The sequence below is a fragment of the Camelus bactrianus genome, chromosome 3, assembly GCF_048773025.1.
Source record: "Camelus bactrianus isolate YW-2024 breed Bactrian camel chromosome 3, ASM4877302v1, whole genome shotgun sequence".
NCBI lineage: Eukaryota > Metazoa > Chordata > Mammalia > Artiodactyla > Camelidae > Camelus > Camelus bactrianus.
This window is the reverse complement of record NC_133541.1, coordinates 108,291,904-108,309,489: the sequence shown is the minus strand read 5'-3', so window position 1 is coordinate 108,309,489 and position 17,586 is coordinate 108,291,904. Positions and strand designations below refer to the sequence as shown.

General features: G+C 48.2%; 1 protein-coding gene across 4 annotated transcripts; it reads right to left on the bottom strand.

Annotated features, from left to right (window-relative positions):
• Positions 1-1,475: 1,475 nt before the first annotated feature.
• MYOZ3 (myozenin 3) lies at positions 1,476-17,001 on the bottom strand. 4 transcript variants are annotated; one of them, XM_045521767.2, is made up of 8 exons: positions 16,681-16,990; positions 14,874-14,935; positions 10,067-10,290; positions 9,027-9,181; positions 8,026-8,079; positions 7,786-7,921; positions 7,219-7,381; positions 1,476-4,190 (listed from the first exon to the last, which is right to left on the bottom strand). In XM_045521767.2, the coding sequence occupies exons 3-8, from the start codon at positions 10,086-10,088 to the stop codon at positions 4,022-4,024; spliced, it is 699 nt and encodes a 232-aa protein (XP_045377723.1). In that variant the 5' UTR covers positions 10,089-10,290; positions 14,874-14,935; positions 16,681-16,990; the 3' UTR covers positions 1,476-4,021. The 4 variants fall into 4 exon arrangements, with proteins under 4 accessions (XP_045377723.1, XP_010960107.1, XP_010960108.1 ...); XM_010961805.3 differs by lacking the exon at positions 10,067-10,290 and having other exon boundaries at positions 16,681-16,985; XM_010961806.3 differs by lacking the exons at positions 10,067-10,290; positions 16,681-16,990 and adding an exon at positions 16,343-16,674.
• Positions 17,002-17,586: the final 585 nt, after the last annotated feature.

The following is a 17,586-nucleotide window of genomic DNA, read 5'->3' as shown; positions in this document are numbered from 1 at the left end:
GATATAAGGATATTTATCACAGAATTTTTTTTTGCCAGAAAGTCTCCTTTGATGTTAATATGGCTAGCACACATTTCTTTGGGATAGGATTTAACTGGTTTATCCTTTTCCATTTCTTTATTTCACTTTTGTGTCATATTTTTAGGCGTGCTGCTTTGTGAACAGCACAGAGCTGGAGTTACTTTTTATCCAATGTGTGAGTTTCTGTCTTTAAACTGGTGAGTCTCATGCATTTGCATTGATTGTGATACCTGATATATTTAAATGTATTTATACCCCTTTATTTTATGTGCCTCTTTTTGGCTTCTTTTTCACCCTTCCTGATGTCTTTTGAGTTGATTTCTCTGGTCACCATTTCTTCTTAGATTTTGTACTTTCTTTGTTGATCTTTCGCAAAGCATGTTCTTTTGTAGTTCTTTCAGGGGTTAGTGAAAGCTCTCGTCATATTTATTTGTCTGAAAATTAATTTATTTTGCCCTCACTTCCTGAAGGTATTTTTCCATTATTACTGTCATTCTAAGTGTTGTTCTTTTGTAGGTAATCTAACCTTTTTTTCTGGGTGCCTTTGAAATACCTCTGTGACTGTGGAGTTCTGCCATTTCACTACAGTGATTCTTCAGTGTGGCTTTAATTTGTCCTTCTCATGACAGGGTGAGGATTGTGTGAATTTATGTCTTTTATCAAATCTGGAAAATCCCAAGTCATTTTAAACTCCTTCTGGAACTCCTGTTAGTACTGTTGGACACTTACTTTCCTTTTATTTGTCATGTCTTTTCATTTCTCTCCCTATTTTCCTTCCCTTTACCTCTCTGTGATGCATGTGGGCACTTTTAGTTCACTAATTCTTTCTTCAGTACATCTGATCCACTCTACTAATCTGTCCATTAACTTTTTTAAAGGAGATATTATTTTGGTAAAATGTAACAGGTACATAAAAGTGCATAAACACAGATGTACAACTAAACTAAATATTTTAAAGTGAATATGTATGTAACAGTCACTCAGATCTAGAAACAGATTGTCCAGCTTTCCTCAGAAGCATTTTATTCTGTCCCTTCACAATCACAAACCTTTCTTTCCTCCTAAGTTACCACTATACTGACTTCTGTATGAAACACCTCGTTGCATCAATAAACACATATTTGTATATCTGTCTTCCTTTGATCACCATTTTGTTTCTGAGATGCATCTGTATTGTTGCATGTAACTGTAGTCCTTTCATGTCTCATGTCAGGTTTCCCAGTGTCTGGGCTATTCTCAGCCCTTTTCATTTCCATATTACTGTATGATTTCATTTATATAAAGAACAAAAACAGCAGAAGTATAGTGTTTACATGAAGGGCTTGCTAGACTCCCAAATGAAAAGTTAATGACCTCCTTTTTCAGGATCCAAATTCTACTTGTTGAATAAAGAAGCAAAATACAGAAAAACAAATATCGTAGCATTAAAAGAAAGGCATATCTTTGTACTTACGCATCTATACATGTGTATGTATTTATTCAGATAAGTCTAAAATTCTAGAGGGACCAAAACATTCCCAGCAGTTGCCTCTGGCATGTGGGAATGGGCAGAATGCCGGAGGGTGGAAGGTCTATGTACGTGCAGGGGAGGAGCTTTGTGGGCAGATACCTTCACATTTTACATCTTCATTTATTTATTTTTACAATAAGCATTTAAAAAAAAAAAAAAACAACATTGGCGAAAGTCACATCCGAAGAAGAAAGGAATGAGAATTAGCTTTGGGGTGCAGCAGACTCCCCATCAGGCTCTCCTCTGCTGTACCTGGTGGCTGCCATTACCCTCCAGAGCACAGCAGAGCCAACCCAAGGCAATCCAGATCCTCTCTTCTGGGTTCCAGACACTTGAATGTTTGACTTTCGGCATATGGAAACATAACTTTAAGTGGCAGCCCTCAAATTAAGACAGCACATCAGTTGCAAGCAAATATAAGAGTCAGGCTGCTGGCCCCTTGAGTCTGTGTGGGGCACAGCGAAACTCTAGAGCAAAAGGAAAATGCAGCCACTATCCCATGCACCCTGGCAGCTGGATTCCTGACCTTCTCATCTTCCCCAGAGGAGGCAGAGGGAGGCAGCTGGCGAAGGAGGTAAGTCATGTCCAAGTGGAGCCCTACCGTGATCAGAAGCTTTCCTTCAGGTTTCGGCTTTACTCACCCGCAGTGACATTTGCATGAGCCTTCTTCTCAAGCTGCATTCACTGCAAGAACCTCTTACCCAGCCCCGGGCAGCAGCTGCATGAAATCTGATAATGATTGCTTATTACGCATCCATCACTATGCTCACGAAACTCTATGCAGGGGCTTCTATTCTTGTGCTCATGTTACAGGTGGAGAAACAGAGGCCCACAGGTGAGAAGTGACTTGCTTGAGTTCACACAGCCAGCAGCAGCCCTCAGAACCCTCCGCATCCAGTCTGACCCCTCAGCCTGCACTCTTCACCTCTAAACTCTAGAGTAAGGCACCATGGTTAGGTGATTCCAGAGTGAATGGGCAGTGGCTTGGCCGCCCAGCAGGGTGATGAGAAACATCTACTGGAATCAGATAGATTCCCAGTTTGGCTCTGTCCCGGGACAAGTCACTTGCCCCTCTTGAGCCTGGGTATCCACGCCTGTAAAACAGGAAGGTAACTTTGTCTCCAGGTTGTACTGCGAATTAGAAATAGGATATGCAGAGGACCTACCGCCAGCCCACGCACTGAGGCGCCCAATAGAAAGAAAGCAGCCACCAGCATCATCATCACCACCTGAAGCGCATTGCTTTCTCTCCCCAGTGAGCCAGGCAGACGCGGAGCTACTCCTGGTGACGACTAGGATGAGATCTGCCCTGGGGCCTGCTCTGAATGGTGAGTGGAAGGGGGTGGAGAGGATTTGTCCTTGTCAGCACCCCACTCTGCACTTGTCCTGTAAGGTGTTGGGGTACCCCTTCTTTCCAACCCCACAGCCGCCTCTCCAGTTCAGGCCTTGTTCCCTGAAGGATTCCTGGCTTCCCTCCTTACGCCTCTCCAATCCGTGCCCCACACAGCAACCAGCGAGACCCCTCACTCCCCAGCCTAGGAACCTCCCCATTTCCCTAGTGCAGCGCACCCGACTCTTGCCCTCTAAGGAGTCCCCGACTCCTCTGACATCGCCCCCACTTCTCCAGAACACCTGTACCCATGTCAGTTCCACACCTTTGCACAAGCGGTCCACTTGCCAGGAATGCCCTCCCCCTCGCACCCTCTTGCCTTGAGGGACTGTCTCTCTTCCTCTGAGGTCCACTCAGATGCTCTGGGAAGCTTCTCAGAACCTGCTCCCCCCCACCCCGCCCCCGCCCCCGCCCCCGCCACCAGGGTTAGACACTCCCTCCTCTGCTTCATGGAGCTCTGTTCCTCAGTCATCAGTTAGCACACTTTAGGGAAATCTTAGATGATTTACTCCTTTACAAATCTGTCTTTTCCTCCCCAGGCCCCAACACACTCTCCCTGGGCTGGCACAGTGTCTAGCACACAGTAAGTGCTTAGTAAATGTTAACGGCATGACTAGATAAAGACCACTTGTGTCTCAGTAAAAGGAAAAACTTTCTAATTCTCAGAGTGATTCACAGGTCAGTGGGCGGCTAATGAGCCTCCTGTTATTGGGGGAGTGTGAGATGGAGCACAGGAGCAGGGAGCAGTGGACGCATGGACGTGAAGTCATTGGTGGTCTGGATTCCTAAAGATACGAACCGGGGGCAAGTTTTACTCGAATCACCTGGGAGTACTAGTTACTAAGTAGAGACTTCCCAGCCCAGGAGAGTCTGATGCTGCAAGTCTGGAACAGGCCAGAAATCTGTATTAGAAACAACACTCTCAGGTAATTGTGAAGCATACCACATTTGGGGACTACCGAACTTTGGGACCGTCGAGGCGATGTGCAAGAAGGTTTTGTGTGTGATGGCCCTTTGTAAACTGTGAAGTCCTGTCCACAAGTCTTGGCTCCAGATGTTACTCAAACTCTGGGATGGGGGATTGAAGATTCAAGCTGGGGCTACAGCTCCTCGGACTCTGGGAGGCTGCGGACCCAGCCCTGGGCCACTCTGTTGAAGCTGGGTCTGAGGCGGAGGAGTTCCAAGCCACTGGTGAGCTCTGGGACGAAGGGGGTACCTGCCCTCGGAGTGGCTTCCCCCACCAGGAGTCCTCCAAAGGGCACGGGGGTCCTGGGGAGAGAAAAGCAGCAGGAGAGGGGGGCTGTGTGAGACAGGGAGGGCAGAACACTGGCATGTGGGCCATCATGTACAGCCCCCTCCCTGCTTCTCTCTGGCCTCAGTTTCCCCTGCTATTCAGCAAATTTTGTGCTATCTTTAACAGGTTTCTGCAGCTCTGCATATTCCCAAGTCTGCCCCTACTCAGGGTGGCTTGTTGCTTAAAAATAGGAGTGACGTTTTCAGAGTTAGAATTGGCTTGTTTTAGGCAACACTCTAGACTCGCCCTAAGTCAGGTAGGTCCAGATGGGAGTGGAATTGGAATAAGGTTTTTCCTTCCGCTTGTCACTTCCCCTTAGAACAATATATCACAAACTGGAGAGAGAAGGGACGATGAGAAAGGACTCTGAGAATCAAGCAATATAGATTACAACAAAGACATGCCATTTCTTACCCATGAGACTGGCAAGAAGAAATAATTTGGTAATGGGGCAAAAGTTAGTGAGGTGGTAGGGCAAAGTGTCGTTCATATACTGCTGGTTGGAGGGTAAATTAGGGCTGCTACCTTGGAGGACAATTTGGCAGGATCTTTTAAACCTGCAAATGTGCAAATTCTATCAACCAGCAACTCCACCTGCAAGCCTGTGGCTTAGGGAGGTACATGCTCTTATGTAAGGAAGCAGATATGAGCAGTGGCTAGTGACAAACCAGAAACAAGCCATATGTCCATTGGCAGAGGAATGGATAAGAGATATGTCATAGCTTCACATGGTGGAGTACTATACAGCAGCTTAAAAGGAAGGGAAAGAGCTCTATATATTAAAAAGAGATTTCAAAAACATAATGTTGAGTGAAAAAAATCAAGCAAATACAAAGCGTTAAAACACACACACACTAAACAATGCCACACAGAAAATGTTCCCTTGTAGAGAATGTTCTGGAAACATACACACTAACCTAACAACAGTGTTACCTTTAGGAAGGGAGCTGGGATTGGAGGATGGGGAACAAAGGGAACCTATCTTTATTTGCAGTTGCCTAGGTTTTATTTTTTTTAAGAGAATGTAAGTACATGATTTTTTACTTAGTTTTTAATTTTAAGAAAATAAGAAGCATTGCTCATGTAGCGTTTTCCCTGTAGCCTGGGACCAATGGAAAGAGGGGAATGCCTGCCCCAGGGTAGAAAGGCAAACCTTGGGCCAGAGCCTGGGTTCCAGCCAGGACAATGTTTCTGCCTGGACCACCCCAGCTGTGGTGGCGACAGCCAGGCCCCGCAGGAACAGGCTGGGCAGTTTCCAAGTCGAGCAGGCTTCACAGTTGGGCCCTTGACAGGGAGCCCAGAGCCCTGGATCCTGAACAGGGCTTGGCCACCAACACTGCTGTTTCTCCTTTCTTTGCCTCAGTTGCCTTTTCTGTCCCAGGAGGGTCCTGGGCTCGGGGCTCCCTAAGACCCTCCTGCTGTTGGTGGGAACGTGCCTCGGCCTGTCATAGCTGAGGTGTGAGATGGAGGAGCTGTGAGCTGCACTGGCCAGCCTGGAAGCTGGCTACCAGTACTAAATGTCTGCTGAGGGTTTTAAATAGCTGGACAGACATGGCCAAGGGCCCCAGAAGGAGCGACAGCACAGTCCTGCCTGGCAGGAAACCCCGCAATGTCTGCCAGTGGCTCATGGTTGCACAGTGCCTGTTGGGCCCAGTTCTTCCCCGTCAGGGTCCTCCCTGGCTATCAGCTGTTTGAGGGCAGTCCCAGCCCTCCCGAGCAGTCTCTTCTCAAGGCTCAGCACCGCCAGTTCCTTCAGCCCTCCCTCAGAGGGCCTGCTCTCCAGGCCTAGCCAGACTCTGGAGCCCATCTGTCTGCCTTTGTCAGGCAGACAGCCTCCACGTGTGGTCTGAGCAGGGGCCAGAAGAGCTGGACTGTGGCCTCCTCTCTGCAGACCCTCCTCGTTCTCACTTAATGCAGCCCAAGCCAGAGGAGCATTTTTCAGAAATAGCATCAGACAGAGGAAGCCAATTGCAGTTGAAACGCATCCCTCAGCCCAGGCCCTTCCTCCAGTGCCAAGCTCCTGCCTTGACTGCTATAATTCAGGCCCCCAGAGCAGAATGCTAAAGTCATCCCTTTCAGGTTCTCCCCTCTTGGCTTTTCCAGCCATCATTTCAACCTGTAAATATAATAATAATAATAATAAGAATAATAAGAATAAGAATAAGAATAAGAATAAGAATAGTGATGGCTACCATTTATTGAGAACTTATCACTTGCTAGAAACTTTGCCTTTGGTGTCTCATGCCAGCCTCACAACCATCTTATGAACTAGCTACTATAATAGTCTCATTTTACAGGTGGGGAAATGGAGGCCCAGCAAGGTTCGGTCACTTGCCAACAATCACACAGCCAGCTGCAGAGATGGTATTAAGCTCTTGTCGAGGCCCCACATTCTAAACACTATGAGCCACTGCTCTGTGGCTCTCACTTCTGGTGTTCAGTGTTTCACTCCCCACAGTGGTACAGCCTCAAGGCCACTTTCCAGGCCTCTTCCAGACCATTGATCAAAGTGGGGAAAAGGCTGAGCTGGCCTAGGACTGATAGACCTGCGGCCCTCATCCAGGGCAGGACCCGCACCTCGAAGGATGCGCACATCAAGGAGGTGGCACACAGCAGTGATGCAAAACAAGAAACTGGGCTCTGGCGTTGAACAAACTTAGACTTGCATCCCCGCCTTGTCGCTGCTTCCTTGCTTTGTGATTTGGGGGCAGATTGTGGATAATACTCTTCATGACAGAATAGGAAAAATTGTAGCACCTGCCCCACCCTGTTGTAGGGGGAGGATCCAACAAGATGGGTGCCACATTCACCCATTCATTCCTTTACACTTATTGAGCACCAACTATGTGCTAAGGGGAGAGTTCTACTGAGTTTCAGCAAGAGCTCAATAAACATATAGGACATTAGGACAGAGCCTGGCAAGTAGAAACCACCTGCAGTGCTTGTGGCCGGCTCCTGGCCCATCCTCCCTCCAGGACCCTCCCCAAGCCTGCCGCCCCTTACTTGTTGAAATTTCGATACTGCATCAGGTTGGGGGTGTGACTGCAGCCCTCGCGCTGGTAGTCCCGGTAGCTGATGAACTCCTGCCACGGGCAGCGGTAGCCCTTGGGGATAGCTGTGTGGTTGAACTTCTCAGGTGGGACGCCCTTCAGTGGCTCAGCATAGCCTAGGGGTGGAGCAGGGAGCCTGGGTTCCTTACTCGCTCGGCGCCACTCCCCACCCCACAGACACTGTCTAGGGGTCTGAAGTCAAGAGATAGAAAAGGGGAGTAGGGGGAGGGGCTGGAATGTGATGCCAAAGTTGTTCCCTGGAGACAAGGACTAGGGCAGGGGAATCATGAGTTGGGGTGCAGACTGTAGTTTGGTTTGGATTCTGGCTTGCTGTGTGACCTTGGCTGCATTGCTGCACCTCTCTGGGCTTCTGTTGGGTATGCGGAGTGGTGCGTGTGTGAGTGTGTGTTGGGAAAGAGGTGAGCTAGACGCTCACTGGGTATCCTTCCTGCCCTGCCACGGAGCACATCCTCACTCCAGTCCCACAGTCCTGGTCCTGGGATGGGGGGAGGCCACTCACCTGGCGCCAGGGCGCTGGGGCTGTGGGCGCTCTCCACCCGAAAGGCTGCAGACTGGGCATCCTCAGTGCCCCCTGGTGAGGACGGGAAGATGTGGAGCTCAGAGCGGTAGTTCTGCCCCTCAGGGCTGTTGGCAACCTGGGCACAGGGGCAGGAGCTCAGAGGCAGTGGGCTGAGGAAGCTGAGCTGTCTCGCCCCTTCCCCATGGCTTCCCCACCTGTGGGGTCTCCCTCTATGCTCACCATCCCAGGCTCTGCTGTTCCGGTCACTTTTCCCTTGGTGCTTCCAGCCACTGTCTGTAGGGGGAGAAATAAACCACAGGGAGGCTCAGCAGGACAAGGGTCCAGAGTTCTCCCTCCACTAAAAAGTGGGCAGTGGTGGGGGCATAATCCTAGAGCGCACTTCCCAGGGATGCTGGGGGGATGAATTCATAGTGTAAAGCACTAAACCCAGTGCCTGGAACAGAGACGTGCTCTTATATGTGTTAGCTGCTATTATAATATTGACCCTGGGTATATGCTTAATTTCTCTGAACCTCAGTTTCCTTCTCTGTAAAATAGAGATGATGATAATGGTATCACTCTATGATCATTAAATGAGATGATACATGTAAAATGCTTAGCTAGCACTGTCCTAAGGCACGTAGCAAAAGTAGGTGTTTGGTCATCTTTATTATTCTGCCACATCGCTCCCTCTCATCCCCTCCCGTCTCACCAGAAATTGAGTGAAGTAGGATGAAAGGCCCTTGAGTTCATTAGAAGTGCCTCAGACTGCCTGCCGCCTTTTTGAAGCCTGGGAGCAAACCACTCTTGCCTCCTTTCTCTACCAGCAGACTGTCTCATGGCCTTTGATTCTTCCAGTGGGAAGAAGAGAAGGGTCCTGCATTTTCTCTCTTAGATCAAGCTTAGGTCCAATCTAAATCCTGCTTGCTGCAGATTCAGTCCTGAGCACCTGACTGTTCTGCACTTTTTGTAGAAGCCAGAGTCCCTTCACTCCAAGGCTCATCCGGCCCAGTCCACTTTATATTTTGTATCTGGGGAGAGATGCCTAAAGAGCTAACCCTTTTCTAGGATCACACAGAAAGGTAGGGGTCAGTCTGATGGCAACATCACAGCTTGCCCCGGCTGGGATTTGAGGGACCCCCAGAGGGGCCAGAGGTCCTCACCTGGCTGTTTAGCTCTAGGCTAACGAGGGGCCCTCTCTGGGCCTCAGTTGCCTGTGAGCACAATGTGGGCTTACTCACCGCCCGCTGGCTGGCTGTAAACTCAAAGGTGAATTTCTGCACACGGCGCTGTCTCTTCTGGAAGAGGAGGGATCCTCGGTTGTTACGCAGTGATAGCTCCTCCATCATCAGGTCCTGGGGCACGCTCAGCTTCTTGCCCAGGTCCAGCACCGGGACTGCCAGGAGAGGCCAGAGTGAGCTCTTAACTACCAAACCCTCAGCGAGCTCGGGCTGCTGCCTCTTAAGAGGACCTCCTCACAGCTCCACCCGTTCTGTATGAGAATGCCGATTTCTCCCCATACTTGCCGACATGGGGTGGAATCTTTGTCTACTCAATGGGCAGAAATGACATCCCCAAGTTTAATTTGCACGTATTTGATGCTCAGTGAAATTGAGCATCATTTCAGATATTCTTTGGCCAGTTGTATTGATTCCAGGCACTTCCCGTGCAGCTCTTTGCCCGCAGGGGTGAAACTAGTGAGATATGTTCAGGTTGTAGATATCTTTTAAAGGCAGGCCATGGGAATGGAGGGTGACAGCAGGGCTTCTGGCCCGAGCCACGAGGAGGATGGAGCAGCTGCTCCCTGACATGGGAAGGCTGGAGGAGTAGGAGTGGGGAAAAACCAGGCATGAAGTCCTAGACACTTTTTCTTTTCATTTTGAAATAGCCTTTTATTATTATAAAAACGTCATATTGAAGAAAGTTAGAAAATATAGACGTATGAGAAAAAGAAAATGCCATTTTCTACCACCCAGTAGAACACCTGTGAACACCTCAGTGTTTATTTAGCCTTTCATATCTTTTCCAGTGACTATATATTCATATGTGAGTTTTTAACCAAAATGGAATCATAGCATAGATACTTTGTCACTTGCTTTTATCATCTAAAGATGTCTACCTTTCCAAGTGAATGCATTTGTTTTATATAATGCCTAGTCTACATTCAAACTCCCCTAATTGTCTCCAAAACTGGGCATAAGGTTTGAAGAGCCTTACAGGCATCCAAGTGGAGGTGCCAAAGAGGGAGCTGTGAGTCTAGTGTTCACGGGAGAAGACTGACCTGGACATAGACATTGAGGCATCTCAAGAGGACAAATGGCATTTGCTGTTGTTTTTTAATGAAGACGGTTACATTTATTACTTTTCTTGTAGTTAGGACCAGTCATTATAGCCATGTAGAGGGTTTCCAGGAATGATGACTGTCCTCGGTAGCTTGGGGGCCCATCCTTTGTGCTTTCCCCACCAGCAAAATGCATCCTTTTCTGTTGGCTCAAAACGGGAAGCCTTTTGGAAGAAAGGAATGACAAATGGTGTGGGTGTTGGTAGGAGGGAGCACCTCCGGGCAGCACGGCCAGAGTTGTCATCTCTACGATCACATACACATAGGTTCATATTCCAGCTCTATAAATGGTATTTTGAGCCTGGAGGCTGGGTGAGATCACCAAGGAAATGAGGATGGATAAAGAGATTGAACGATTGAGCCCTGGGGCCTCCAACGTGTAGACCAAGGAAACGAGGTATCAGCCCTGGAGCCTGGGAAGAAGCACCCAGCCAGGTAGGAGGAAATCTCAGGAGTGTGGTGTCCTAGAACCAAGCGATGAAAGCACTTCAGGGGAGTTGGACTCATCAGCGGAGTCAAAGGTTGCTGATACATCAAGTAAGATGAGAGCTGAGAATTGGCCATTATATTTAGTAACATGGTGTTATTATTGGTTATCTCCACAAAAGCAGTTCCTGTGAGGTATTTGGCTGTGAAAGCCTTATTGGAAAGGGTTCAAGAGAAAAGGGACAGAGGAACAGCTTAACCACAGCACGAGGAAGCAATGAGCCAAATCTAGGATGCGGGACATTCTGTAGGGCAGCTGTCTTGGTTTCTTCAAAAGAGTAAATGAAATGGAAAAATGGGTGGGGGTAAGTATTTTAGAATTAAGGCGAGATTTAAGAGACAAAGAAAAACAATGGCTCTTGAGGGTATTAAACTAAGTGAAGTCAGACAGAGAAAGACAAGTACCATATGATTTTGCTCACATGTGGAATATAAAAACAAACAAACAAATAATCAAAAAATAAATGAACAAAGCAAACAAAAACAAACGTATTTGCAGAGAACAGAGGAGTGGTTACTAGAAGGGAGTAGGGGTGCAGGGGACGGGTAAGTGGGTAAAGGGATCAACTGTGTGGTGATGGGCAGAAACCAGCCTTTTGGTGGCAAGCACGCTGTGGTGAATGGGGCAATAGAAACATATGTTTTATATATGAAACTATTATGTTATCAGCCATTGTTACGTCAATAAAAAAGTGGCTCTTATTGTTCGTGGATCCTCATTAACAAACTAGAAAATCGGAGACAGTTGACTAAGGGACTGGTTATCAGATAGTATTAAATCAATATTGCTAACTTTGTTCATTGTGCTAATATCTTTGTGGCCTGTAAGGGAGTGTCCTTTTTGTTACTTTTTGATGCATTGTGAAATATTTGAGACATGAAATGACATGCTCTTTGGGATTTGCTCTGGACTCCAGGGAAAAAAGGGGGGCCGTGGGGATTTGAAATCTCTACTTCTGTGTGTGTGTGGAAGTTGCTTAATGTTAAAAGGAGAAAAGGAGAGGAAGAAGGTAAAGAGCTGTTTTGAGGAGCTGTGCTCTGAAGGAGCGTGGCTGGAGGCAGTTGTGGGAGCAAGAGGGGTTTGTTTATTTTTAAAGAGGGAGAAACAATAGCATGTGTGTTAGCGGATGAGAAAATCTGACAGTGCAACAGAGAGAGGGGAGGATTACTGAAGGGATGTCCTTGAGCAAGAGAGAGAGGAGAGAGGGGGTCCGCTGCCCAACTGGAGGGGTTAGCTTCTGACAGGTGCTGGGAGAGTGCACCGATCACATCAGGAAGGAAAACTGAGAACAGGGACATAGATGCAAACACGTGGACAGATGTGGCGGAGGGAGCTGCAGAAGTTCTCTTTTAGACACTTTACTTTCCTCAGTGAAATAAGAAGCAAGGTCATTAGCTGAGACTGAAGGTGGGGGAGGTACTGGAGGTTTGAGAAGAAAGGTTGCTCAAACTGTCTCAGAGAACAGTAGGGGCGAGTGAATGGGTCAGGGAGATGGATGTGGTTACCAGCAGCACTGAGGGCCGTTCAGGTGCTGTGACTCCATTCCTTTCAATGGAATCCTAAACAGCCTTAAAAAAAAAAAAAAAAAAAAAAGGAGGCTCGTGTTTTCTTTCAGCAAATACAGAGAGAGCACCTTCTACAAGAGGAAGAGAAAGAAACCCACTGTAGATTAAGAGGGGGGAAAAGTAAACTTCAGAAGAATCTGCATTCTAAGATCCCACCCATGTATTTTAAAAGATGGGTATATGTTTATGCATACATTGAAAGATCTGCAGGGAGACATGCCAGATATTAGCAGTGCCCGCTCATGGGACATAAGAAGGAGGAGGGCTGCAAATTGTTTGCACTGTTTTTGTCTTTTCACAAGAAAATGTACTGCATACTTAAAAATGTGAAAGACTATTTATACCTAAATACATAATAGAAGTCCGCTGGCAACATATTCTCAAATACTAGTCAGATGAACTGAGCTCAGTATATATATATATATATATATATACACACACATATTTTTTAAAACTATCAATAAAAAGCTATTTGACTAAGCAATTCAATTTCTAGGCATTCACTCTTGGGGAGAAAAGTTGAATAAACATGTCTGAAGATGGACGTACAAGGATGTTTACTGCAGTGAGGTTTCAACTTGTGAAAACCGGGGCTCAGCCTTGTGGTGGATGCTGCCCAGACACTCTTTATCAGTGACTAACAGCTCACAACGGCCACCTTCTGCAGAGAACTGCCCCGGTGAGTAGAGGCTGCCACGGCCCCCTTGTGGAAGATGGGATGAATTCTGTGGGGCAATCAGTTCATGCTCTGGGGCTCACATCCTTACTGAGCAATTACCTCTGCCCAATCCTGCTTCTGTCACTTCCCTTCTCCTGGGAGCGAGACCTCAATAAGTCACCTGTCCAGGAATCCTCAGGCTCTACTCCTCAGGGTCCCAACCTGGGGTGAGCCTTCATCGTGACCACCCTTGGGAGGGGGTGTGTGTATAAATGTATATAACATATTATATTCTGGGGGAGCCAGGGGAGGGAAGATGGTGAGATAAGTCGTACTAGGGTGGAAAGAAGTCTGTGGTGCGCTGCTAAGTGAAAAAAAATTACAATGAAGAACACAGTGTATGGTATTTAGCCCACATGTATATGCTTTTATATAAATATGTTTATATATGAACAGAAGAGGAATTTACACAAATCTGTTAACAATGGTTATCTCCAGATGGTTCCGTTGTGAGGAACTTTCACGTTCAAAGTCATTCATGTCTGTTTTGTCTGAATATTTCATAAAATAAATGTTTTATTTATATAAGTATGTGGTAAAGTAGCAGTTTTGGGAGACAAAAAGATCTGGGGTCAGATCTCAGCTCTACCAGCTACTAAATATGTGACTTCCTAGCTTCTCTGAGCCTCAGTTTTCTTGTCTGCAAAATGGAGATAATCATATTTAACTTACAGAGTCTTTGTGAGGTTAGATAACATAAAGTGCAAATGCTCTTAGCACAGTATCTGAGACGTGGTTAGCACTCAGTCACGGTTAGTGTTTTATTATTGTTCTTCTACAACGGCTAGCTTTTGGTGGTGAGATCATGAGATTTTTTTCTTTTCTACTTTTCTTTAGTTTCAAAATTGTCCTTAATTAATACCCGAGCAGTAGTCAACAATTCATATATTTCTAGTCTGGCGTAAATGACGTGTGTCAATATCTGGGGGGTCTGTAACTAATTAATTACTTAGACAAGAGAAAAGAAAATGCATTGCCTGATTCTTCTAGTTAGAGCATCAGTAGCTCCCAAAGCTTGCATATTTCAACACACAGGAAATGAAAATCATGAAATGAAAAAAATCGTGAAATGAAAAAGAAGAGAAACAACACCAACAACAAAGGGAGGCAAGAACATACACAACAGCTTTCAAGTACAACTCACAGATAAAGTCCTATGACATTAAGGCCTTCTTAGAGCTATGAAGGAGGCAAAGCTGCAGCACTGCCCTTAGACGTGGGTTTTTCAGAGCTTGGTTTACTGCCCGCCTGCATTGGAATTACCTGGGTAATAATCTAAAAGGCTAATACATGGCCCCCTCCCCAGGTCCCCTGGATCAGAATCCCTGCGGGTGGATGCTGGGAACCTGCCTTTTTAACCAACGATGCCATGCTGCTACAGCTCACACTAAAGTCTGAGAGCCCTGACTTAGTTGAATTTGTTTTTAAAATACTTGAAATGCTCTAAAGTAGGCCAAATAAACAGACTCCAAAATTACACCAAGAGTTCCGGAAGAGGTCTTATAAAGTTGATAAAAATGTGTTTTAGATGATTTATCCATTGGATGAATCGGCTTTTAAGTGAGATGGTTTGAGTCAGATTGGGAAGCCTGTCCTTGCTGCTCTGCCGTACTGGCCCCTGACCCCTTGTCTCTTGCCATGGGGGTTCAGTGAGACCCCCAGTTACAACAAACAAGGGCAAGTGTGTGGGGAGCTTGGACTCGATCTGGGGTTGAGGTAAGAACTTTGCTGGGGCCAGGGCCCAGTCTAGGGCACTCAAACTCAGCTCTTGGATGTGCAGACATCAGGGGAAGGCCCCTCCCAGTGCTTCGGGAAGCTTCCCAGGCCAGGCGGCGGATTCCACAGACACTCCCTCAGGGCTGGCCTGGAGCTCAAATCTGTTTGCCCAGGCCCGAGGCCAGCAAGCCTGAGCGGCTGTGTTCTGGGACCAAGAAAGGATGGGCTCTGAGGAACACACAAAGGCTGGGTCACCCTTACCTGGTCCAGTGAGGTCCCCCATGGCAGTCATCACTTGTCCGTTCTGCTCCTTGGGGATCATCCTGTGGAGGAGAGACTCTCCAAAATGGGCCAGGCTGCCTCCATTCCTCCCAAGACCTCCCAGTCCCTGGTCCACCCAGCCCCAGTCCTGAATAGCTTTGGCCCACCCTAAAGTCTCAGGCAAGGGCTGTCTGATTTGGAGAGAGGAAGCTGAGGTCCAGGGAGGGTGAGGGAGATGCAGGGTCACACAGATCTGCTTCCATGTTGCTAGGGTAGCACTCACTCACTGAGCTAGCTTCTGGGACATTAGGGTTAGGGGAGGCGGGGGTCTCAGACTGTTGTCATCCACTGACTTAGATAAGCTCTAGTCAGAGGCTGAAAGAAGCTGGAGGTTTAAGACAGAGGGTAGAGGGGTCTTGGGTGATTAGGCTGGTCTGCAAGGCTGGTCCTCCCCTCATGTTCCCAGACTCATGTCCTCTGAGGCTTGAGGGCACAGGCTGGTCCAAGGAAGCTGAGAGAACCATCGCGCCCATCCCCTCTCCCACATCCTTCAGCTAACTTACATCGTGCTCTTTTCTGCCTTCGCCCCTTCTCTCCCTCCTCCCCCATTCTCCCGTTAGCATCTCATGGCATGTCTGGGAATCTTGGAGGAGATTACAAATCAAATGAGATCCAAAGTCCCAGAGAAGCCCTGCAGGCCCCGAGTCCACATTCCCTAACTTGCCCCCTTGCCCTCCTGGCTGCCTATGCACTCCTGTGCCCCTCTGCTTTGCTTCTAGGTTTTTCTACACGCCTTCTTTTAGAAAAACAATCTGTCTCCATCTGTACCCCCCACACCCACCCTGGGACCCAGGTCGATGGGCGCTGAGCTGGATAACCTGCAGTCCGACCGATATGCCTGACTCCCTCTGTCACTGGGAGCAAGTAGGTCTCCAACTCTGTGTCTCCGTGTCCCCTCTGTCACATGAAGAGGTTAGGCTAGATCGTGGGGATCCATAGGTGGGCTTTAGGACATCCACAGACCCCCTAAAATTGCATGCAAACATGAGCACGCTGGCATGCACTTGGGGTGAGGGTGAGAGCATGAGATGGTTGAGAGTGCTCCAGCTGTGACAACTTAGCACTCATGGCCCCTGGATCTGTTTCTTAACAAATACTCTTCTTACAGAAATTCACAGACATTGGGAAGGATCCCTCATTTTACAGACAGGTGCCCTGTCTACTGCCTAAAGATCTTGGAGTCCTGAGCAGAGCCATTTCCTGCCCCCAGTCTTGAATCCTAGCCACCCCGTCCCCATTGAACCCATTGTAACCCAGAGCTTAGAATCCCTCCCCTCCCCACTGAGGATCCAGGCTTCCATTAGGCCCCACACTCCCTGGATGTCCCTATGCAGCTCTTCCTCTGCTCTGGAAATTGGCTCATCTCCTCTGCCCACTCCCCACAGCCCCTCGAGTTCCCCTAGGAGTACCTGACAGATGGAACCACAGTGGGCAAGAGGGAGTGTCAGACCCTCAAGATTAACACCTCTGTTGGGAAGCTGAGAGTTTGAGTGGTCGGTGTCGGTGCAGGCGGTCGGCGGTCAACAAGCAGGGTGTGCCTTGCAGCCAGCTCTGGCCTCAGCTGACGAGAATCGTCCCTGCCTTGTCGTGGCTTACAGCCTTATTTCTGGCTGCAACAGGATCCAGGGACAGATGCTAAAAGCACCAGGCCCCAGGGAAGACAGGTGCCCCGGCAGCAAGCCCTTGCAGACAGAAGGCTTTGCACACATATGTATAGCACACGTATACAGGCACACACCAAAGTCACCTGGAAATGCTGAGAGGAGGTCACCGGTCACCTGAGCTTGCTAGTTGTGTCCTTGGGGCCCCAAGCAGGGCTGTTCCTGCTAGGAGCTCAACAGATAGTTGTTGAATGAATGAATGGATGAGTGGATGGATGAAGAATGAATTGTCCTCCAATATCTTTGCTTGTCTTGTTCATTCCTCCTTTCCTTTCTTCTTTCCTGCCTTCATTCCTTCCTTCTGCTTCCTCCCTCCTTCCTTCCTTCTTCCCTCCCTCCTTCCACCTTCTCACATTCTCTGAGCCTCTCTCTGTGGACTGAAAATAAATAAGGCAGGGCTCTGTCCTCAAGGAGCTCCGCCAGGCCCATGTCAGACCCGTAAACAGCCTTTGCGACGCATCATGGGAAATGCTCTGGGAGGGCGCAGGGGAGGGAGCCACCTGCTCAGCCCTGGGGGTGGGGAAGGCCTCCTAGAGGAAGAGACATTTGAGCTGGGCCTTGAAGGCTGAGTGGGAGTTCATGGGGCATGGGTATCGCAGGCCAAGGCCAAGTCCCGTGTAAGGATGTTAGGGGTCAGCGAGTAGAGCTAGAACTGGGGGCTGGGGTGGTGCTGAGAGATGAGGCCAGACAGGTGGACAGGGGCCAGATCACAGCAGGCTTTTCAAAAGTAAAGTGTATTTTAAAAAGGGCTGTTGGAGTTTAAAGCGCCGAAATGGAGCAGTCAGGCTGGCATTTTCCAAAGATATCTCTGGCTGCCCTGTGGAAAGTGGGTTGGCGGGAGCTAGACGGCAGGCAAGAGGATGTCACTGTGGTCAGGTGAGAGATGGGGTGGCTGGACTGGGGCAGTGACAGAGGGCATGTGGAGGAGGAGAGGCTCGAGAGGTATTTGGGGGAGAGACAGGATGTGGGAGGTGAGGAAAGGGCCACTCCCA

Coding starts and splice junctions, on each gene's coding strand:
- MYOZ3 (XM_010961805.3), bottom strand. CDS start 14,934: ATGATCCCCAAGGAGCAGAACGGACAAGTGATGACTGCCATGGGGGAC. Junction 8,080..9,026: donor TTACAGCCAGCCAGCGGGCG/GTGAGTAAGCCC, acceptor CTCCCCCTACAG/ACAGTGGCTGGAAGCACCAA. Junction 4,191..7,218: donor CAGTATCGAAATTTCAACAA/GTAAGGGGCGGC, acceptor TTCTCTCCCCAG/GACCCCCGTGCCCTTTGGAG.